The 23,742-nt window shown below is 42.9% G+C and overlaps 2 protein-coding genes across 4 annotated transcripts in view; both read right to left on the minus strand.

Moving 5' to 3' along the window:
- Positions 1-480: 480 nt before the first annotated feature.
- On the minus strand, positions 481-8,787 carry si:dkey-19e4.5 (UBA_like_SF and PTH2 domain-containing protein). Of its 3 annotated transcripts, none has more exons than XM_034144258.1 (7): positions 8,551-8,787; positions 7,571-7,684; positions 4,466-4,537; positions 4,283-4,357; positions 3,712-3,809; positions 2,662-2,776; positions 481-2,499 (listed from the first exon to the last, which is right to left on the minus strand). In XM_034144258.1, exons 2-7 carry the CDS (start codon positions 7,676-7,678, stop codon positions 2,413-2,415), a joined length of 555 nt encoding a protein of 184 aa, XP_034000149.1. In that variant the 5' UTR covers positions 7,679-7,684; positions 8,551-8,787; the 3' UTR covers positions 481-2,412. The 3 variants fall into 3 exon arrangements, with proteins under 3 accessions (XP_034000149.1, XP_034000156.1, XP_034000164.1); XM_034144265.1 differs by having other exon boundaries at positions 7,571-7,712; positions 8,551-8,782; XM_034144273.1 differs by lacking the exon at positions 8,551-8,787 and adding an exon at positions 8,095-8,344.
- Positions 8,788-9,082: 295 nt separating this feature from the next.
- The window catches only part of plxnb1b (plexin b1b), a 65,129-nt gene continuing 50,469 nt past the window's right edge, over positions 9,083-23,742 (minus strand). Inside the window, 18 exon segments of the mRNA XM_034143780.1 lie at positions 9,083-11,283; positions 11,912-11,986; positions 12,064-12,139; positions 12,664-12,728; positions 12,990-13,137; positions 13,335-13,495; positions 14,089-14,255; positions 14,625-14,709; positions 14,800-14,903; positions 15,703-15,868; positions 17,271-17,417; positions 18,512-18,578; positions 18,827-19,005; positions 19,086-19,303; positions 19,910-20,010; positions 21,249-21,397; positions 21,496-21,675; positions 23,202-23,444. Coding sequence (XP_033999671.1) covers positions 11,179-11,283; positions 11,912-11,986; positions 12,064-12,139; positions 12,664-12,728; positions 12,990-13,137; positions 13,335-13,495; positions 14,089-14,255; positions 14,625-14,709; positions 14,800-14,903; positions 15,703-15,868; positions 17,271-17,417; positions 18,512-18,578; positions 18,827-19,005; positions 19,086-19,303; positions 19,910-20,010; positions 21,249-21,397; positions 21,496-21,675; positions 23,202-23,444 — 2,436 coding nt within the window. The 3' untranslated portion in view covers positions 9,083-11,178.

Here is a 23,742-nt window from a genome sequence, read left to right on the forward strand (position 1 = left end):
TTCAGGGAGTTGTAACAGAGGAACTGGCCAGCTTTCTGTGATGTTTAGCATAAGGAGATTTGAGACGCGCCCTGGTTTTATTTTTCATTACATTAAAGTTATTGGCGAGGCTACTAAGCACATCGGATACATTATTTAACAGAAGTAATACATTGTTTTCATATAGCTTTTACAGTCTATGAGCTTAACCAAGCCACTATTATAAAGAAATAGTGATAATAACGCGATTGGTTTCTTGGCCAGTCATGAGACTCGAGGGGCAACTCGGATTGGCTGTGGAGATAAATGCCAACGTCATTTGTTGCAGAGGTCTGACGAGCGACGACATATAGACAGCAGAATAATTGTGTTGTGGGGCTTCAATAATTACAAAGATTTTCATGAATCTGAATCAGAAAAACACAATTAGGGACGTTTGCATTTTATACATTTGGGTATGAATGTATATGATAACGCGCAGGTAGACGGAACAAAGCAGTGATCCGGATGTGGTTTAATAGTATTACACGAGATTGTACACCTTACTGTGACACTTGACATTAAAATAGCAATGTGCTGTCAAACCATCATAATAGTATCACGCTATGGAAATTATGTAAACATTCACATTACCTTGCATTAGTAACAGGTGTGAACACAATCCTGCTAAGCCACTGACGACAATGCATATTTGTAATAGATCAATGATATAATATGAAATGAAGGCTACGCCCTACAGTAATAACCAACTTCCCTTGGTTATTTATACTTTCAACTGGATATGCAATTATTTTCTAGGAATGACTTCCTCTCTGTGGTATCTACTCGGTTGTAGGCTACTAAATAAACACGACCCCCAGAGTTATTTCCAACTGCACGTCATGAGGTTAATATTTACAAGCTCCCCGGCCGGACTCTCATGGTCGGCAGTGGCCATATTTCACAATGCTGCCAGTTACTGCGGTGAAAAAGCAATGTAATATGGCCGGTCCTAACCACGCACTGCAATATGGCCACCCTCCCCCACACTGCTCCAGCCCCTCTCTCATATGCATTGTCTGTATGTTCAAGTGTGTAAGAACAAAACACGATTCAAGATGGTTGTTACTTAATCTGGAGGCATTTTAATTGTCTCCATAGTCTGAAGCACTCACACAAATGGCTGTAAAACATAGGAGGTATCAAAGTGTCGACATGTAACTAAAATTGACAGAACTTTGGGATTCCAACTTGTCTATTCAAATGTACATTTCATATCGCATGCATGCCACCGCCGTTTCTTTATGATTTCTGTTACAAATAAAATCTTTGACATTAAACCAGGAATTCTGGGAGTGGCAGCTCATGCCCGCAACTATTTGTAAATGAGAACATAGACACAGCTCAAACATAATTTTGTGTATTAAGATTAATAGTGTGCAAGACTATTCACCAAGTCTATAATAATTGTCATACACACAATTATCTGCATTTTGTCAAGCTGTAAATGGATCAACTTCATTAAAGTGAACTATCCCTCACAGGCAGTCAGTGCATACGTTAGCCCAGCAGACCTTTACTACATGACGTTTTGGCTCCACATAACCTCTCGACCGCCATCAATTCTGACAGTAACTCCAAACATTTCAATTTAGAGTTTTCTCCCTTTTGCACAAAGAAAAACAATACAACAAAGTCCAGTAACTGCGCATATGGTTCAGGATGGCACACCACAGATTATACAGTATATGGCCCGCCAACAGGCAAATGTATACAATATATAGCCATTTATCCATAATGAGTAATGTTATTGATTCTATAGGATAGGGGTCTTTGGGAGAAAAAGTTGCATACAGACACAAAATCATTTAAACATCAAAATGAGTGTTCACAGATTATCAGTTAATAGGTTATCCTTCACTCAGGAATAGTGGATCCAACAGGGAAATACTACGTCTGCTATGGGTATAATTATAATTACATCGTGTATTTGTCTAAAGTACATTGCCCCTTGAATAAGCATATTGGTCGGCCACCAACTCAACTTTTTTAACTTTGCCATATCTGAAACTGGACCACATACTCAAGGAGTTTGAAGTGTTCTAATAAGACTTTAGTAAGTAAGTTGCCTGTGTGAAAAGAGAAAGGTCACCAGAAAAAGAAAATTCAACGGCCTACGCCTCGTTACCCTGTGAACAACCGTGCTCTCTCCCCTCCTGCTCTTAAGGCCGGCTAAGCGGCTCAGACAAAGAATGAAAGGGAAACAAATGGCTGAGGGGGTTTGTTTCTGGTGTTGGGACATGTCTGGATTTCCCTTGTTCTTCAGGTCTTTTTTTTTTGTAAAGGTTGCCGCTTGCATGCCAAGACTCTCCCCGCCGCTGGGAAATAATGCCTTCTGCTGGATGCACAGTGGCACTGCAGAGCAATGCCTCCCCCACCGTGGGGGTCAGCCCCTCAAAGCAGCTTCAGACTCCCAGTGACGTTGTTCACCATCTCTTCCTCCCCAAGAATGGCCAGCACGGTGCGCGACCCAGCTTCCACCTGCCAAACAAAAAGGTATTCATGTCAAGGCACTTGTTAAAACTGAAAAAATACATTTTCTAACCAAAGATTATAGTACCAATAATTGGACAATGTTTTGCGAATAATTACTAGTGCTTCCGAAAGACAAGTACACACCATATTACTTAAAAAAGGTCCTACCTGGGTGAGCCCTGCATCTTGGACCAGGTAGGCGGGTAGACTGAGGCTCATGGCCAGGGCCTGCAGCTCCAGTAGATGAGCCACATTAGTCCCCTGGACCACCACCTTCTTGGATCTGTATCAACACCATGCACATTGATTTTCATCATTAATGTTAATTAGAAACAACTTAATTATTCAACAATATTATAATCATCAGAGCAATGATCGAAAAAGAAAAATGCAAAGGAAGTACATCTATCCCTACACAGTTTAGGGGCTGCATTTCTTTTCTTTTTTATTCAAGAGACTAAGGCTGCTTTTACACGGGAACGTTTGCGTTTATGCACAGTATGCGTTTTCAAAAAAGTCTTCCGTTCACATGCATTCGTTTCATTTAACGTGTCTGTTCAAACGAGACCGCTGGAAACGCTGTAGTACATATGCCGGGACTGTAAGTGGCGCTGTAACTTCCGCCACAAAATACACCAAAAGCAGCGAAGAAGACCCCGGAGCAGCCCTGAGCAATGTTGCCATGGCTACCCTTCTGTTTATGCCCCGCGTGGATTTAGCAACATGTAGTAGTTCATGTAATTCTCCATGTCCACTTGTTGCTGATGGTTGTGGTAGAGGAGCTGTAGATTTTGCACTAACATCTGTAGCATGGTCGAGCTGTAGATGTTGTACTAACATCTGTAGCATGGTCAGTAGCAGTAGCACTAGCAGTAGCTACTGACAGTAGCTACTGGCCATGCTACAGCAGTGAGCAGCAGAGGTGGGGAGAGGCGGGGCTATGGAGAGTTTCGTTTGCAAATCTATCCACCTTGGGACCCGTTATCATTTGTGGGGTCCGTTTGTTACGGCCTCGTGTAAATAATAGGGCTATACGTAAGAGAAACTATGCAGATACAAGCCGTTTCGTTCTCGTGTAAATGTGGCCTAAAGGGGGACTGGCGTGAACACTTCAGGAACTGTAGCATTATTGGATAAACATTTTGGATTTTTGCAAACAGCAGCTGTAGAACATGCTTGCTCCTCCTGAAATAAACTGTTCTGTTGTGCAGGTCTTACCCACTGTGGTCCCACTTCCAGGCCATCTCCCTCCAGCTGTTCTTCTCTTGTAGAGCCTGGTACAAACCCACAGCAGCGTGCCCAACCTGGGCTGCCACCTGCACACAAACACCACTGATGTCACCACTACATGGGAATCTTTATTTATTTATGTGATGTTTCAGACCAAGTTCAAACAACTCCATACTGGACCTGGAAAACATAACTCAGCTTTCTATTGGAATGCAAACTGTTCAACTAAATTGATATGAAATCCCTACAATCACTGTTTCACTGCAACTGATTTTAGCATTAAATACTCCCACGCAGAGCAAAAGCACAGAAGAACATCAAATATTACGAACTAACACAAATTAAAACCTTTGTAAAACACCCAAAAATATAGCAGCTTTACATCACTGTAAAACCAGAGATTCAAATGTAGCTACACCAAAAAGCCCTTCCTTAGTTTTGGTGGGAGGAGCGGCATTTTATTATTATTTTTTTGTATTTAGCCTTTATTTATACAGGTGTAAAATCTCATTGAGACACAAGGTCTTATTTGCAAGAGAGACCTGGCATTGGAACCAACCTTTCCGACCCCCATGGCCAGGTCCATGTTCACCACAAACACCATCTTGAACATGAGGTCATCGTCCCCCTCTTCCTGAGAGTGGAGCAGACAGAGAGACACTGAGATTTGGCTTTGGACAAACTTCACAAGGTCTAATGTACCAAGGTGTACCTGTGGGGACTAAGGCTATCTTATGGGCACCTCATTCTCCAGCTTGTTGAAGTAGTACATTGCCGCCTCCTCGGCAGACACGTTCCGAGTGTGTAGAAGTGCCTGAAGAGAAGAGAAAAAAGGGAAAGGGAAATGGGCATATTAGTTTATAATAGTGTGGCCATACCTGTCACTTATGTTGGTTGACAACTGATAAATACATATTACATTACTCAGGGATGCAAACTCATCAGGTATGAAAAAGGTGACAAGGATCCGAGCCCACGGAATATCGGCTTTAAAATGAGGAATAACAGAGGATTTTAGCAGTCAGAACAACTAAAGCAGCAGTTAATAATAACAGAAACGCCAAAGAGTCACATCTAATAGAAATATATTTAAGCATTTATTTTAATTGTGTAGCAGTCAGTTTATAATTTTGGCAGGACTGTTGAGCATTTTGAAAATGTATTTTCATGCCTCTGTGCAAGGCTGTCTTTCTATCTTTATAGCCAGTGGTGTAAAGTAACTAAGTTCATAAACTCAAGTACTATACTTGGGTACAATTTTTAGATACTTGTACTTTATTTAAGTATTTCAATGTTTTGCTACTTTGTTCTTCTTCTCCTCTACAGTTCAGAGGTAAATGGTGTACTTTTACTCTACTACATGTATTGAATACCTTTAGTTACTTCACAGATGTGGATGAATGATGTGAAATATAATCAAGTGTTAAATCAGACTTTAGTTCCACCTGGAGTAAATTCACAAGCTACCCTGCAGTATACAAAGTCATTCAAACTAGCTGCACCTTTACCAGCTTTGAGAACACTTTCATGATCAATCATTATAAAACATATCATATATATTATTCTGAAATGGACCAATCTGCACAATGACTACTTTTGCTGTTGCTACTTTAACTATATTTTGATGATAATACTTTTCTACTTTTACTTGAGGAACATTTTGAATGCAGGGCTTTTACTGTAACAGAGTATTCCTACACTCTGGTACTTCTACTCAAGTACAAGATCTGAGTACTTCTACTTTTACTCAAGTACAAGACCTGAGTACTTCTACTTTTACTCAAGAACAAGATCTGAGTACTTCTACTTTTACTCAAGTACAAGATACTTATACCACCTCCGTTTATAGGCTATGAAAGAAACTATTTGAAAACGAAGGCTAAAGCTAACGTTAGCAGATAGTGACAATGTATGCTAGTTAGCTAGCTCAACGATTCATTAAATAATATTGCGACAGAAACACTTTTCAGTGCACATCACGCTCTGCTGCTCCGAACACCCCGTTCTAACCAGCGGTCCAGTCTGTGCCACAGTGACTCTGGACCGCACAGTTAATATTAACGAACGCACCGTAGGTAATGTAGCTGCTGAAGCTAGACCCTCATCCCGGAGCAGCAGAGCCTTATTATACATCCATGAGCAGAGCTGACAGGCAGGAAGACTTGTGCTCGCGCTTCATTATAATATATAAAAAAAGAACACCATGCGTGTCATGATGGCACATAACAGCTCGCGGCCGCAGATTACTCCGGGTCCCAGACCCCCCCCATACCCCAAAAATATTTTTATTGCAGATCTACATGAATCACACAAACGACCTATTTTGGAATCAAAACGGCGAATTTCGCCGAAAGGTAACAAGTTTGCATCCCTGATTACTACATTACATGTTACTTGTTAGACGCTTTTATCCAAAGCGACTTACATACTCAATACTGTGGCCAATCCCCACAGGAGCAATTTGGGGTGAAGTGTCTCAGGGACACAACGACATGCTGACTGCAGTGGGGTTTGAACCTGTGACCATCTGATCCCCATACCAAGCTCTACCCACTGCGCCACACGCCTCCCCATATATTCAGTTATACCTCTTTTTTCATAACTGGTTCACTCACACTGCTCAGTTTATACTATATTTAATTATTGGTCGTTTTAAGTTGTCGGATGTAATCGAAAAAAATGTATATAAGTCGTCCCTGTACATTAGTAAAAAGTCTGGCTAATACATGACTTAGAAGAGGTATCAAAACCACAACACTGGAACCAGTCAAACATTACCACATGCTACCTTTCTAAAGGAATATCTAACAGTTGATCTTGCATGAGCAGCTAGGTGCCACCGGTATGTTAGGTGACGGTTATCTACCCTTTGCATTTGCATATCTATAGTGTTAAAAAACGGACATGGGTTTGGGTGTGGGTGTGTGTGTGTGTGTGTGTGTGTGTGAAGCACAGACAGGTACAGTCTCGTGTTGCACACCTATGGTATATGCTAAATACAAATCATTGTTTTAAAAGCTCACATCTTATGTTATATTTAATTTAGTAGTTAATTCACATTCTATTGCTAAAATGTAAACCAACATTATTTTGTTTAATAACATAATATAGTTACATGATATTTTTCAGGTTTATAATTTGTTTATATTCATAATTATGTTCCTTTAAGAATCAATGTGTCTAATAATAATAATGTAAAACTGTAATACAGTCATTTTTTGCCTGAGACGGTTTTCATACAGGGACTATATCATACAGGTACAACCCTCATCTAAAGAAGTGTGCTTTGCTGCCCACCAGGATGCCAGGTCAAGGTTCACACTGTCGGCTAAGCTACTACTGTAAGTGAATACTTAAACTGTAAATAAAAGAGGACTATGGTTTAGTCTTTTATTATGTTTTGTTTTAGCTAAGTCTGTAGCTCTCTTTGGTAAGTCAATCCCATCAGAATCTGTCCCTGAATACACATGACATAAACCATTTCTGGAATCATCTGATGGGGCTACAGCTATAACCTATGCTCTTAAAATAAATGTTATAAGGGAATTCTCTATGTAACAGCGGTACATTTGAATGTTTAGCACTAAAGTTGTCAAGTAATGCAGTGTTCACATCTTATAGTATCGATCAGGGGAAAATGTTGTGCATGATCAAGATACCATTACATTGTAGCCAATAAGGTATAATAAAATGGGCGGCGATGTGCTACCCACTCAGGTTTATTTTCTTTCCATACATCTTTCAGTACTATTAACCATCAACACAGCTATGTCATAGCTTATAGAAACATGAAACAGTCACAGTAGCACACATCATTAAATGTTGATGTAAATGTGTGCTGTCCCACCTGTTTGGCTGCCTCCTCTGGGATGTCCAGCTCTCTGAGCTGCTGCAGGAAGACAGGGTTGACATCCTGAGAGCCGGAGTCTGGGCCTGCCTGCTCTGAAGGCTCCATTCTTCACTGGAACACAGGCAGTCACAATGAACACCTGCTCACAACCGACGCACAGGTCAACACAATCAAACTTTGGAAAAATATACATCCCGTCCACAATCGATAATATTTATATGAATGACTGTGTGCATTTTAGAGAGCACTTCTTATTTTAAAGGCTCTTTCATTGTGCAGGCCTCTAAACGCAAACATGATATTTGCGCACATTGCTGGCTGAATCGCTTACTAACACAAACTGTACAAGCTAATGTAATGATCAGAGGGCCTGCAGCGGTAACATGCACACTTTCAGTTTTAAACACATAGGAGCTCTTCTGGTAAACTGACACAATGTACATAAAGTAGTTTAGTTCATGCATTGATATATATATATTATTTTGCAAAACGTCGTACGTTTTGGTTATGATGTTACTTACCAAGCAGGGCCGCATTAATGTAATAAGATATGACGCTTTATTCATACGCAAAGGGGGATATGAAGAGAACGAATAATATCGCTACACTAACAAACAGCCACAAAGTGTTACAAAATAGGTTTTAATGTTGCTAGCTCTGGCTATGTTATTTACAGCTGTTAGTTCATGTTACACACCATTACAATTAGCATCGCAAACAAAGCAGCTAACGTTAGCACCGTTTAGCTTTGGTTTATACTTCCATTTCGAAATATTTCACTAATAATACGAATCACAAATTGCATTACGTTGCTTAACTTCAATGCTTTCAAACAGTCATGTAACGCTCAGGCAACCTTTATTGCTTAAAAGCTGTTGTTAAAAAGGTAGCTATGAGCATAGCATAGCATTAGCCGCTAACGCTAACTGGACTAGCTTCCTTCCAGTCAGTTGCAGAAGTAATCCCATGTCAGTTACCTGTTCTGCGCAGCTAGCTAGACAGCAGGAACAACGAAGGCGATTTCCTCACAGTGGTTTTTAGAAGTCTCAATTTTCACCTGCGACGCAAAACTTTCCGTTTGAAACTGAGAGAACATTCAGTGGGATTCCCGACTGTACGGTGTTCAGCGTTACTCCATTTTGGACCCTGTGTTGGTTGGAGGATGCTGCCTCTTGATGAATGTGGCGTTCCAGATATTCTGCTGATATTAATTATGCGGTGGTGGTCATATGCTGGTGCATTATGAATATGGGCTTCCCTTCGTTAAAAACGTGAGGATGAGCGCTTGCTATAGGAAACATATCTATTTTAATAATCTAATCAAAACATAATGGTTGTTTTTACAATGACTGTCCATTCGAATATGTTAACCTGAATAAGCAACAACGTATATTATAGGCTAGGCTACTTAATCCTGTAGCAGCTGAATAGCAATAAACTGTGAAAAGGTCTGTTTAAATGAAGTAGTACACAGAGGAGCCTGTTTTTTTTTAAGAAGGAAAACACAACAACTTTTAAGAATACTTTATTACATCAGCATCTGTGAGAATGGGCACCATCTCTTATTAAACAGGTTAAACCACTACAGTTACATTTGCAATCAATATGTACACTGATATTAACACACACAATAAGAAACATCCTTAAAACTGCTCATTGCAGAGCCTGCTCTACATTGCCAAATTTGTACAGCCTAAACAGGTATAATGTTCCTCTTGAAATGACTTTATTATCACTGAGCTTTTAGTCTTATCTGAAGTGACAGTGTATGACAGAACAAGCCATCCGTTCATGAGTCATTAGTAATCTGTATGTTAAGTCATGTAGCAATAAACCTACAGGCTACATTCTCACATGCCTGGACCCGGGAATGACATACATAAACACTCTTCATTCACTTTCATCGTTTTGGTCGCTGATGACTAACTAGGGCTGGGTACCACACCTCATTACTTTTGAAGTCCATCACACTGTTATTAAGCATTAAAGTCAACGCAGGGTCTGATTTCCTGTCTCTTTGGGTTTCCCCTTGTGTTCACCTGAACCCAGCCTCTAATATCTGCAATTCCTAACCATTACCGAATGGTAATCCAAATTAAAGGGTAGTCCAACCACACCCAGCCCTACTGAAAGCCATCTCGTTCTGTCATTTAAATAAGAAAAACATTTGCTCATGTATAAAAGGTCTCTGTGCTCTAACTGAACAGAACAGTGACAAGATCAGCAATATCTACTGAACCAGTAGTAATATAATCAATATATAAACCTGTATCAACTTGACACAACAAAATGACAGACAGACCTTCAGCAAAGGAAGCGGTGCCACCTTGTGTTCAATACAAGAACTGTTTACCAGCCATGATGTCAACACCAAGAAACCTCAACACGTACCATCATCATAGCGTGGAGGTGAACCATGATTTTAATACATTGTTTAAAACCTAAAAGGAATGTTAAAATGTACACAGTTAAAAGAAATATGACTGACTAACAAAATAAAACACTGTGGTGCGCACTAAGATTCCACTTCATGGAGTTTCTTTATGGAATAACTTTTACTTTTCCTCTGACATCATTCCAGTGATTTGTACACTATAGACACATGAATAAGTATAAAAGCGAGAAACTAAAACAGTAAACTGACATTCAGTCGGGGAGCAAGTACCTTAAAATGCTCTAATGAGCTGGTTCTGATTTCCAATCTCAATTTCAGAAATGTGTGTGTGTTCGTACCGCGGCTGATGAGAATGTCCAGCTGGTGTTACTCTGTGTCAAAGACAGCAGATGCTGCACTGCTATACTGGTAGTTTTAGCTGGTTGAAATCTAAGTAGTAGTGTTGGTGTTGTGTCAACAGCATCACAGGAAAGCAAGGTACATTAGGCTGAGGTAGAGAGTGGCAGTGACTCAGCCGTTTTCTTTGATTAGAAGGGCGTAAAAACGTGTCCATTTCAGAGAAAGAATATGGAAGCTTAGGTAATCGTTTTGTGAATACTGCAGTCATCTAAGTAAATAACCAGTTACATCAATGTGTACTTTGTACTAAAAAACAGAAAATTGCCAATACAGAGTGTAGATTGGCAAGCAGTGAAATGGACACACACGCACGCACACACAGAAATAACTAATACAGCAGCGACAAGCACACAAGGCATAAGAGGTACCGCTTCATAAATTCACTCTGAGGGACAACAGTTAGCACACAGCTGTGATCAGCCTGAAGATCAGCTGACTGCAGATCAGCTGCTGTGTAAGACCGTCACGTTTGAAGTCCAGCACGTGTTCTTTAGAGATAAACACAGAGAAGTTTCGCTTTCAAATGTCTCTTCATTAGGTTAAGGAGAGCAGGCCTCATTGACTCCAGGGTTCTTGTCAGTGTCCACGCTCTGCTCCTCCTCAGAGAGCGCTCAGACCATAAGGTGCTTTCAACTCCAACCTGAGTCTTCTGATCCTTAGCAAAGCAAATGTTTTTTCAAAATCTCAGTGCTCCTTGACTTCCTCCTGAAAAGAAGGATTCATGTCAGTCTGCCTGTGGCTCTCCTGCTCCCAGGTCCAGCTGCAGGGTGTAGGTCTGGTCCCCCCCCCTTCCCAGTATCAGCCTGCTCCGTCACAAGTCTGTGACTTTATTCTCCACGGCGGCAGCGATCTGCTGCAGTCTGTAGCCCAGCTGCATCTTCTGGGCTGTGGGGTCCTCCTCCAGCGCCGTGATGATCTGAGGATCACGCAAGGATGGGAGGAGGGAGAGTGAAGAGGAGGAACACAGATGACAAACACCATCAGATGGGTCATTATCATCAGAACACAAAAGCACACACCTTCATCAGCACACAAAAGAGTGTTTTCTACTTTAAAGAACCTTCTGTTTGTTTTCTCTTATCTTAACTAAGTCTCAGAGGGCAAGGGCTTCTGAGACACGTGTGATTTTGGGCTATAAAAATTTGTCTAAATGTCAGTCATATGAACGTTTATGAGAAAGATGACTGAAAGAAATGCAATAAAGAATATTTATACATTTGGGAAGACTACTATGCAGTGGGTAGGCTCTGTTATCCCCTACTGTTTCAGCTTGTGTTAAACATATTCATTAACAATTGCCCCAATAAACAGTCATACAGGCAGCAACACATTATAAAAGCAATTTTTGTAATGTCTACGAAAATGTCACAATGTTTAACAAAGTCAGAAATAAACCTGATTGAAGACATTAAACATATTCTGCGAAAGAAGAACAAACTACCAGCTCCTCATCTACTGTACATGTTCAGGTATTTCATTCAGCGTAGAGTGTAAACACAAACCATACAACTGATAAACTGCTGAGTCACACTGAGGGTACACACCTGGTCGTAGTATTTGTTGATGTACTTGTACAGCTCGTGCAGTGCCACCAGGTAGTTTAGCTCCCCAGAGTAGTTCTGAAACACAAAGCAATTAGGTCACATGTCCTGTGTGTATGTATGTGTGTGTGGGTGTGTGTATTCTGTGCACGTACCCGAGACAGTTCAGCCAGAGCAGAGTTCATCTCCTGGTCACTGGCTGAGATGGTTTGCCTGATGTCCGCATAGTACCTGCAATAACAGCAGTTACAATTAAAAAAGAATACCAAGTTAAAAGATATCTTCAAATGCAAACCCCACCTGTAACCAACAGTATTGTATACTTCATAACATTTATTTTGTTTTATTACAGAGCATTAATATTGGACAATAACATTGCAACATGGATCGAATGCAAGTCATATTGTTCAAGGAACCGTTTAACACTATGTTTTAATGGGCCTAAAGGGTATTTGTTGGAATTGTGAAAGTGACTTTTTGCCATACTATTTAATCAAACATTTAACTCATCAGGTAACATTTGCTCTAACTCCTATTATTAGCCATAACCTGCCATTTTCATTTTGTTACAGCCAACAGGCTATCATGTCTCACCATAATCATCCCTTACATTATCATACTCATCAACAAGCAAGCGGCATTATCTTTTTTTGACTATAAATATTGATAGTGAAGTTGATCTTTAATGCCTAAACTAACCCGTTAGTTAGCCTGTGTTAGTGTTGAGCGTCACCATTAATTAAACATGAACTCACCTTTCTACCATTTGCTTGTAGCGGGGGATGTCTCTGGCGTACAGCAGCTTGTTGATGGGAGAGTCCTGCTCAGAAGGACAAGGAGATGAGGACAAGGAGATGAGAACACAGAGGGGGGGAGGGGCTGCTTTACGGCTCATCACCAGCTGCAGCATTTACAGCTGTAACTGTTCCCCCTGTTAAAGTGCCCTCTTGTTTTTCATCTTCAGTCTCTTGTGAAAAAGTAAATACGTTTCAAACCAGATTGACCCCGAAACAGCTATTGAAAATAAGAGCCCATATAGGATGAAAGTGTGTTCAATCTAAGATCATGAAGCTCTGCTCACCCGGCCCAGCTTGTGCTCGGCGATGGTGCAGGAGTCCATGAAGGTCTGAGAGATGACGGACAGCACGGCGTCCACGTGGTCCGAGGCCTGCACGTCAAAGATGAACTGAGGGTTCTTCACAATGTTGATCCAGAAACGCAGAGGCAGACTGGAGAGGAAGAGGAGACATCAGACACCTGGCTCCAGCACCTCTGAAGGGCTTTGAGTTCATTGTGTGTGTGTGTGTGTGTGTGTGTGTGTGTGTGTGTGTGTGTGTGTGTGTGTGTGTGTGTGTGTGTGTGTGTGCGCGCGCGTGTGTGTGTGTGCACGTGCGTGTGTGTGTGTGTGTGTGTGTCTCGACTGTACCTGTTGGTCTTCCAGATGTGTATGGTCTCCGGGTCGGAGATGCCGTGTTTGGCCGCCTGGTCGTCCAGCAGGTCGAAGAAGTATTTGACAGCCAGCGGGACGGGGCGGCTGGTGCTGAGGATCACTGTGAACAGGTCGTCCACAAACTTCTGCAGCGTCCCCTGGAGAGCGAGAGGAGGGGGAGGGAGAGGGGGAGGGGGAGGACGACGTTTGTTTGTTACTGCTTTCACTGTGTACCTGCAGTGGGTTCATGTTGCAGGATTTATACGTGAATGTATTTTTTATTTTGCACATGAAAAAGTTGTGCATTGTTTATATAAATGACTGTGGCCATTGTATCTGACTTTAAGGTTCAGGCTGTATGCACAGTAGATAAAGTGTACATATTAAGTCCCAGGCTTTTTTTTTTAAACAATACAAATTGTGCAAGAAGAAACTGAGTAAAAACAAATTGTGCAGATTATGTCACAAGACCTATGTGCAAGTAATGCAGATGAAGTAAACTATACATACAATAAATAAACCAAATGTTGGGAAGTGAACAAGTAAATATAATATGTACTTTATTATTGTAGTAATACATTTATTGTGAAATGCAAACAGATCAATATATCTAGTGTGTGTGTGTGTGTGTGTGTGTGTGTGTGTGTGTGTGTGTGTGTGTGTGTGTGTGTGTGTGTGTGTGTGTGTGTGTGTGTGTGTGTGTGTGTGTGTGTGTGTGTGTGTGTGTGTGTGTGTGTGTGTGTGTGTGTACCTTCATGGAGAGCAGGCGGGTGAGGTAGATCTCGGGGATGGCCTTGGCCCTCTCTCTCTCCCTCAGACTTCCTCTCCGGTGTTTGGGCAGCTCGGGCTCCTCGCTGGCCTTCACCAGGTGCCACAGCCGCACGCCTCCCTCGTCTGCATCCTCCAGCATCGGGGTCTCTGCACACGAACATGTTTGGAAAGCTTACATTATTACAGTTCACTGACCGGGGACCGTGCCCTGTTTCTCCTTCACATGAACAGAAACAGAAAGATCAGCATTGTCATTGAGCACACTCCTTCACATTTCACTTATATACACTTCAATGCCACAGACCTAAAGGAGCAGTTTGCGGTTAAGTATCTTGTCAAAGGACTTTCAAATAATTTGATTGCATGGGCTGGGGTTCAAACCGCTGACCCTCAAATGCTGCAGTCAAACAGAGGAGGTTTGTTAGGAGCTTATATGAAGCAAATGAAGGGTTTTTAGGATCACCATGAGGAGAACCTGCACTTCTCATCCCACAACATGTTCTCAGGTTCACTCACTCTCTCCAGCCACGTAGTCGTGGTTGTCATGGTGAATGTGTTTGCTGTTGCGAGGGACCAGCGCCACTGTGGATCCGTCTGGGACCTGATGAACAACACCACATGTACAGTCAGCATCATTAGACCGCAGGGCCCTTTATAACTTTCAGTGTTTTAGTGAAGTGTGCACGCTCACCTTGTAGTGCTGCAGGGTGTTCAGGCGCTTCCAGTTCCCCTGCACCACTGACGTCAGGTCCTCGTCTGACAGGATGAGATGACCGGCCACTCCAGAGCGCCACTCTGAAATAGAGATAATACTTATTGAATATAATATATGTGCAACACATCTCCTATAGGAGTTATTAGCAGCTCTTGATCCATTATGGACGCATCTATCAGATATACTTGAGTAACAGCAATATTTATGAAATATTATTTTTGGAACTGGTAGGTCACTGGTATGATTATGTTTTAATAACGGCACTTTTTGTGAATGAATGACATCAGCCTCCACCTGTGGGGGTAGGCCTTACATGGACGAGAAAGTTGTGTGATTTAGGGTTGGAAGGGGGAAGGCCTACAGTTTTACTATCACATTATTTGACACATTGTTCTTTAGTGATCACATTATTTGGCACGTTGTTTTAAGTATTTTAGCGCATTATTTAGCGCATTCATTTTGTCACTTTATTTTTGACGATTGCCTGATCACAATAGTGATATTTGGATTTTGGATATACAACTCAACTGACGTTTATTGCTTAATTTATCATCATATTAATGAGCGGAACAAAACAACATCTCCATGTGTGCCTTTTGGAAATGTGTGTCCCCGGATCTCATGTGGAACTCAGGATTAGGCACTTCAGTTCCCTTATTTATTGCAGCTGCTGCTGCTTTGCTAAATTATGGTTCTTTTTATGCTGTTGTTTGTGGTATTATTGTTGTCTGACAGTAGGGGGCACCACAGTTCAACAAATCTAACAAAAGCCCAGTGAGTGAGTGAGTGAGTGAGTGAGTGAGTGAGTGAGTGAGTGAGTGAGTGAGTGAGTGAGTGTGAGTGTGTGTGTGTGTGTGTGTGTGTGTGTGTGATCCTCACCCAGGTCCAGGGAGTCTGCGTGGGGCCGGTGGGAGAAGGAGGTGCCCTTGTAGACCTGGTCCAGCAGCTTCTCCTTCACCTGGGTGATGGTGTCACAATCCAGCACTTTGGAGGGCAGCGGCTGGCTCTCGTTCTCTGCTCCACCCTGCACCAGGACGTTCAGGGTCTGGGGGGGGCAAAGGGTGAGTGGGAGGAAACGGGGAACAACACACTTTGATGAAGGTCATGCTGGATATATCTGATTCTTTACATTTCTTAGTATTTATTTTTATTTGAACTTATGAAGAACAATGTCAGAAGACAGTAATAAAGAAAGAAAATCATCAAAATATGGAGCACAAGTTAGGAAACTGTAGATGAGTAGAGCCCAAAAGAACAAATCTAAAATAAATCAGTGTCTGTGTGTGTCTGTCTGTGTGTGTCTGTCTGTCTTGCAAGTATGAGTGGGAATGCAATCTTTTTTAATCAGACAACCATTTTACCCTTGTTGTTCTTTAATTCATGTTTAGGGATGCTCCGATCGATCGGCCGCCGATCGATATCGGCCGATACTCACTCTCTGCCGATCGATCGGTGCTCTCTAAAAATGCCGAGCCAATCGCATAACGTAAAATGATGACACTTTTCTCTGTGCGCGGCACTTTTCTCTGTGTGCGGCAAAACAAGCTCGCCAATTAACAATTTATTATTATGGAGAAATACTGCCAGCCGGTCTGGCAGTATTTTAAGGTGTCCGAAAAAGACAATAAAATAGCGGTATGCAACGTGTGTGTGAAGCAGAAATCCTGCAGCTCCACCCGCTGTGACGGACCGGTGAGCGGAGCAGAACACACACTAAGAGTTAGACCTAACACACTTAGCTATTTGATCTACCTCTGGAACAAGCTAAACTAGTTATAAATATATTTATTCTTCACTGTCGGGTCACTCATTACTGGATCAGTGAGCTGCATGAGATACTGACAGGCTGTCAGGAGAGAGAGAGAGGGGGAGAGAGAGGGGGGGAGAGAGGAAAAGAGAGCACTTCCGCTCATTACTCCCGTGTTATTATCCCAAGTTAATGTAAACTTGAATAATGTACTTCATTTGAATGTAATAATTATGTTGGTTGTTGTTTGTGGAAGCGCCAGTGAATGAGCCCCATTAACTGAGTTTTAAACATCACTTTAAATGGAAGATGTTTACAAATGTCATGTTCTTATATGTTGTATGTCAGGGACTACGGATGGAAATTAGCTCAAAGCTCAAATCCGGCATATTTACACTTGAAGCATTATTTGTCTAAAGTGTTCATTAATGTGCATTGTCCCTATTCAAATAAACGATTAAATGAAAAGATCCCCATAGGCCCCGCCCACTCGATCGGATCGGCCGATACTGATTCCGGCCCCAAAATTGGCGATCGGAGCATCCCTAATTCATGTATTTATTATTAGTGTTTCATGTACATCATTTTATTCTATTTTTTTTTGGGAGGAAAGGAAATGTTTGGTCTTGTTGAATGACGTGAATTCAAACCCCTACTCATTCAGTAAAAGTAAAATGATTCAAAGAAAAGCTCTCCTCACCAGGGTCTTGTACTCCACGTCCTCCCTCAGCAGCCGGTTGTCGTTCAGAGTGTACTTGGCCTTCCCGGTCACAGCGTCCACCGGCCCTTTGTCCACCTGGTGCTTTATGGCCCTGAACAGCATGTAGAGAGACTCCCCCGCTGAGTCCTACACACACACACACACACACACACACACACACACACACACACACACACACACACACACACACACACACACACACACACACACACACACACACACACACACACACACACACACACACACACACACACACACACACACACACACACACACACACACACACACACACACACACACACACACACACACACACACACACACACTACACACACACACACACACACACACACACACACACACACACACACACACACACACACACACACACACACACACACACACACACACACACACACACACACACACACACACACACACACACACACACACACACACACACACACACCACACACACACACACACACACACACACACACACACACACACACACACACACACACACACACACACACAATTTGTCGGCTTTAGTCATTTGCACTGTCATCCCATCTAATATAATCTGATCTGGCTCATTTAAAAAACCGTATGCAGCAGGAACTGGGCTATAGGGATTATTAACTGAATGGAGGGTACATTTATTGAATTATGGACGACCTTTGGATGAGAAGAGTATGATGTATTGTGTCTTTACGACATGCAGTCTCAGTATCATAACGCTACAATTATTACTCAGTTATGAAATGCTGCAGAGTCCATTTTGCTAACATGCTAATATGTGGCTGAGATATATGATCAGAGATAATTGGGGGTCATGTACTGGGTCATGCGTCTGCAAAGCAATGTGTTAAATGATTACTATTAATATAAAGGGATATCACAAAAGGGTCCTGCTGATAGATAGTCTCACACACTATCATCTTTTTCAATGCAAGGCTTTCACTTCTATTAACGGTAACATCTGTAAATAACTTCACAGCACAAGGTCAGCTGTTTGCTTGGAGCTCAATATATATACAATCCTAAAGTGGGCCATGACGCATAAGGAGTACTTTACTTTTAGTACTTTCAAGTATATTTTGATGCCAATACTTTTGTACTTTTACTTAAGTAAAATATTGAGGACTTTTACTTGAACTCTTTTGACTGACATTGCTTTTAGTTGTTTAGTTGTAGCGGGAATATATGTGATGACTGACCCTGAGGAAAGCATAGAGGCAGATGGACATCCAGTTGGTGAGCAGCTTCTCCACCACCGTCTCCGTCCTGCAAAGAGAACACACAGAGAGAACACACACTGAGAACACACACTGAGAATCCCTGCCAGACATCTCAAGCTTCAACGTTCAAGGGCTTTATTGGCATATGCACAGATGCTACAGTGTAGATACGGCAACATATTAAGTCCCAAGCTCCTTACATAATATATATAGGACATAAAACAATAAAACACATTTCTAAATATTTAAAATATCTGTGAACACCTTTAACCCCCTCACTCCTCCCCCTCTTACCGCCGCAGCATCAGTTTGGGGTTCTTGGCCACGTACTGCTCCACCAGGTCGTTGAGCAGAGTTTTCAGGATGTCGGTGAAGTATTCCAGCTTGCCGTGCAGCGACACGGTCAGCAGCGAGGCCACGTAGGCCCGGTCTCTTGGGGAGAAGGTCCGCTGGCTCTCCAGAGTGTGGATGAACTGAGGAAGAGAAGAGTGGAAAATCATCCCTCTGCTCAAAGGAAGTGCTTTCTGCACCTCCCGCTGGCGGCGAGGACTACCTTGGTGAGGAAGAGCTTGCTGTTGAGCAGGTTGGACAGCTGCACCAGGCCCTGCTCCACCGTCTGCCTCCGACACTCCTGCACGTCCAGGTCCCGCCTCAGAGGGGACTCCCGGTGGCCGGGGAAGAAGATCCGCTCAGCGTACCTCCGGTAGTCCAGGAACGGGATGCCGGAGCCCACCAGGTCACTGGACATGTCCATCATCTCCGTCATCAGGTCTGAGGCAGGGGGGAGATATGAGCTTCTACTATTATATCATATTATAATATATACAAAATGTTATATAATATATATTTACTTTATTGTATAAATATTTCAGTCCCTGTACACGACTTTGTTAAATTCTTACCTTGAGACTAGAAGTTATTTCTTTGTATTCATTTATAAGTTGTAACCTTATTAGTTATTTTGCCAAGATTTGAGGCATTCATTGTAAAACTCTATTATATAAATATTGTAAAATAAGCTATGCACTTGCTGCACTTCTGTTTAAACTAACTGTGTTTCCTTGTACCTTAACTGTACAGTTTATTATTTTTTTTACCCCATTATATTACATTACATTACATTCAGGTGTGGAGGGAGGAGCTGGGTTATTGACAGGGGTTGCAGGCTTAAATGAAACTCCTGTGCAGCAGCCATGTGGGCTGTGAGGAACATGTTTATGGAGGTGTGATGTGATGACACCATCTCATGAGGACAGAGTGAAGACAAAGACATCTGTTGGCCTCCACAACTTCAATAAACCTTCTTCTTCCATCTCTGGCTCTTCCCTCTGCTTCCTCTGTCCTGCTCTCTACTCCGTCATGTGACTGCTCTCTTACCTGTGAACTCTTTCTTGCAGCGGTCTCTCACGCTGGTCTCCAGGTTCTCCAGCTGGATCTGCACCTTCTTGTAGTCTCTCAGCGCCTGCTTACTCTTCCTCCTGACAGACAGCAGCAGAGACAGGGAGAGAGGACATGTGAACCAGTTTCACACTGGATTAGTGGAAATCCAGAGTGATTGTGAAAAACTTCAGTCAAGTAATTTGACCCAACAAACCCCCACCAGTAAGGATCAGGGTTAATCCGGGGGTCATGCTGGGTCAGAATGGAAACACTGGAGGATTGGGGTTACAGAGATGATCCTACACAGGTTTTCCAACACATGAAGGTGAAGGTGGAAGGTTTAAAAGTCTGATCTTCCATCTACTAAAGGTCCTTACACACCGAGCCGATTTTCGGCGTCGATAGATGTCGATAGATGTCGGGCCGTCGATGAGCGTCGTGTCGCCCTACTCAGATTGGTGTGTACTGCACCGTCGTGTCTTTTCGGCCGTGCCGACACCTTCCGCCGCTGATTCGACATGTTGAGTCGGCCAAAGGCCGTCGGACAAAGAAATCACTCTGATTGGCTGTTCAGCTTAGCGAATCAGTGCATGAGAAGCGAAACGGAAGTGATCTGAGATTTAATTGAACTCCAGCTCTCGACACAGGTTGGGGAAAGCCCCATGAGCTTCTCGCTGTAGAGTGAAAATGGAACGCACACGCTATTTGTTTATATCACGCAGTCTGTTCTTCTTCTCTCGGTTATCACGCAGTAGTCTTCCGGTTGTTGCCTCTTTTGAATGACGAATACACACTACCGCCGCCTGCTGGTAAGGAGAGTTATTGCCACTCACGCATGCGCAGTTCGTACGTGCTACTTGGCCGTCGGCTGAAGTCTTTGCCGTGTGTTCCAGTGCGACTGTTGGCCAAGACGCAGGAGACGTGAGGCGACGAAGAGATTTGTCATAATTTCATAAATGCCACAATGTTTGTAGGGCTTCGTATATATTAGGTATGCTAAGGTTATGTTTCTGTCTGCTTTTCTTCTGTTTTTTTTTTTAACATCAGATAATAGTGCCGTAACGGAGCCTTCAGTGTGAATGGCCAAAACGTTTTGACCCTGTAACCCTGTTTTACTTATTTAATGCAGGGTTATAGCATTTACTATTAAGTCATCAAGCGGGTCGTGGACCAAAAGGTTTTGAATATTATGGAACTCCAGTCAGAACTAAGAAATCCTTGCGGACTAAGTAGGAACTTGATGGATTGAGTCCCTCTAAATGAATTATACGGTGATCAGAGCATGGATTTTTTAATTTTTCTGTACTGCACAGAAGCATAACACCCCCCAACTGACCTGTAGATGAGCACGATGATGAGGACGATGAGGGCTACGATTGAAGCCCCCACCCCAACTCCAATCTGAGCCTCCAGGGGGAAGGTGGCCAGGCTGAGGGTGTCATACTGAACCTTACCCAGGGAGAAGTTCAGGTTGCCCATTCGGACCTGAAACACACACACAGTCAGCTTATACAGTCGGACCCGCTTGAGGGTTCAAGATCTGAATGGTTTCCTGTGTTTTCAGAGTGAAAGCACACACTCACTGTGAACTCAGGCAGATTGTCGGAGCCCTCCCTCTTCTTGCCGTTGGGTCCTGGTGGAGGCTGCTGAGGGGGGGGCTCGCAGTACAGGTGGTTTCTGGTCAGGGTCTTCACAGCACACACACCCTCCCCCACCATAACCTCCAGCTCGTCCTTAGTGACGGCCAGGTCCAGGTTCTCCCCCTGAGAACACATGCAGAAGGAACCTACAGTTTAGCTTTCAGAACTTTCCCCTAAAACTTTTCTTCAAAATGTTCAGGCTGCTTCAATTTTTAAATTGTTTATAGTGGTGTTATATTTGAATGTAGACTATGGTTTTAATTGACATAGTTTTTATTATATTTGTATTTACTCCTGTTTTGTACTACCACAATAAAACATAGCACTGCTTATTATTAGGGTTAGGAACCTAAACTCGGTTCCAGATGAGAACCGATAAGAAAATGCCGGGTACCGGGTACCCATACAAAATACACAATTTCGGTTCAGCTCAACGGTTCCTAAACGCGGTAGAACCTGTATTCCACTGGGTCCGTCTGCGCCGCGTCGACCCGGTGGAATACAGGGTAACCAGGGGCGGACTGGCCATCTGTGTGTTCTGGAGAATCACAGAACGGCCGGTCGTCAGTGGGCCGTTGACGGCAGGCTCGGTTCGCTGACGGCCGGCACCGCCCTTAATTTTTTTAAACGGCATCATGTAAGTTGCGCTGACAGGCGACAGAGGTCTACAGTGGCCCAACAGCGAGGCTCCCCCCGCCCTCCCGTAGACAGTTCACAAGCTCAGTCACTTCATAACACCAAAGATGGATCGCAGTAAACGCTCTAAAGTGAGGCTCCACTACACTAAAAAAGAAAACGACTAGGCACAGTGTAATGCCTGTTAATAGCTTGCCACAGGCATAGCTCAGTTAAAATAAAGCACAGCTATTGTGCGATACATTTGTATTAACACCATTAATGTAACTGGCTCAGACTGTTGAAGAATTAGAAGATTCAACTTATTGTCATGACGTAGTACAGGTACTATGTAACGAAACGGGTTCTCTGCATTTGACCCATCCTAGTGTTAGGAGCAGTGGGCTGCCATTATGTACGGCGCCCGGGGAGCAGTGTACCTTGCTCAGGGACACCTCGGTAGCACTTGGTCTTTCCGGGACTTGAACTGGTGACCTTCCAGTTGCCAAGCCAAGTCCCTAAGGACTTCGCCACCACCGCTCTAGTGTTCAGTGTCAACACTATGGACCTTACAGAGAAACAACACCTGTATCTCTCACGCCTCGCTTGAACTGTTCTGTTTGTTGTTGTGTCATGTGACCTTTTTTTTTAAGGAGACAGTTTAATACTGAGCGACAGTTGGAGTATAGAAAGCTTAGCTTAGTGTTATCATAAAGATTTTACATTTCATGGCTGAATATTTTGCTGATTTCCACAATGTGAAAAAGGCCAAGCGCCGAGTGATTACGTAACGAAACTTCTCCTTTAGCGAGACTTGGTTGGACACAGTAACAAACAGAGCAGATCTGAGTAAATGCAAATAAAAATGATTCCTCCGGGGCTCCTCACTTAATGTAGTCACTTAGAAACGCTCAGTGGACGAACACTGACGGTGTGTGATAGCCCTGAGCAACACTGTAGTGACAAGGCCTTTGAAGATGAGTAAATCAATAACTATAACTAACACCAAGTAAAACAAGTGCCCCCCCCCTGACCTCCAGTTGGATGAAGCTGCCGGGGTTGTAGCGGTACGCCTTCTGAGGGTCCAGCTGGTTGAGCGGGCGCAGGACAGGGTTGGGCTCGTAGCTGAAGCTCTGGGGGTTCAGACGGCTGAAGTCGAAGTGCAGGTTGTCCAGCAGGAACTCTGCAGTGACCTTTGACCCCCAGATGGAGGAGTCCACCATGGGAGAGCGGCACAGGATGAGGGAGGAGGAGTTCACCTCGCAGCGCTCCGAGAACTGATCCCACAGGGAGAAAGGAAGACGTTTAGTAAAGGAAAGAAGTTTAGAAATAAAAAAGCAACACACTCACACACACAGGCTTGGGGGACGAGAAAACCCATTACATAAAAAAAAAAAAAAGTGTAATCAGATTACTGCTACATTCATTTATTTATTTTTAAACCTTTTGTGCTCTTAACCTTTTATTTTTATTTATTTTTATATTGTCATATTTGATCCAATATGCTCCTTTAGATAACTTTTTACTTATTGTTCCTTATAGCCTTGTGAAGCACCTTGAGATGACGTTGTCTTT

This window comes from Trematomus bernacchii, unplaced genomic scaffold (genome assembly GCF_902827165.1).
Source record: "Trematomus bernacchii unplaced genomic scaffold, fTreBer1.1, whole genome shotgun sequence".
Lineage (NCBI taxonomy): Eukaryota > Metazoa > Chordata > Actinopteri > Perciformes > Nototheniidae > Trematomus > Trematomus bernacchii.

Bases quoted from the DNA above. Each gene is read 5' to 3' on its own strand.
- si:dkey-19e4.5 (XM_034144258.1), bottom strand. From the start codon at position 7,678: ATGGAGCCTTCAGAGCAGGCAGGCCCAGACTCCGGCTCTCAGGATGTC. The intron at 3,810-4,282 runs GTTGGTTCCAAT...GTTTGTGTGCAG, and splicing joins TGGCCATGGGGGTCGGAAAG to GTGGCAGCCCAGGTTGGGCA. The intron at 2,500-2,661 runs GTAGGACCTTTT...TTTGTTTGGCAG, and splicing joins AAGATGCAGGGCTCACCCAG to GTGGAAGCTGGGTCGCGCAC.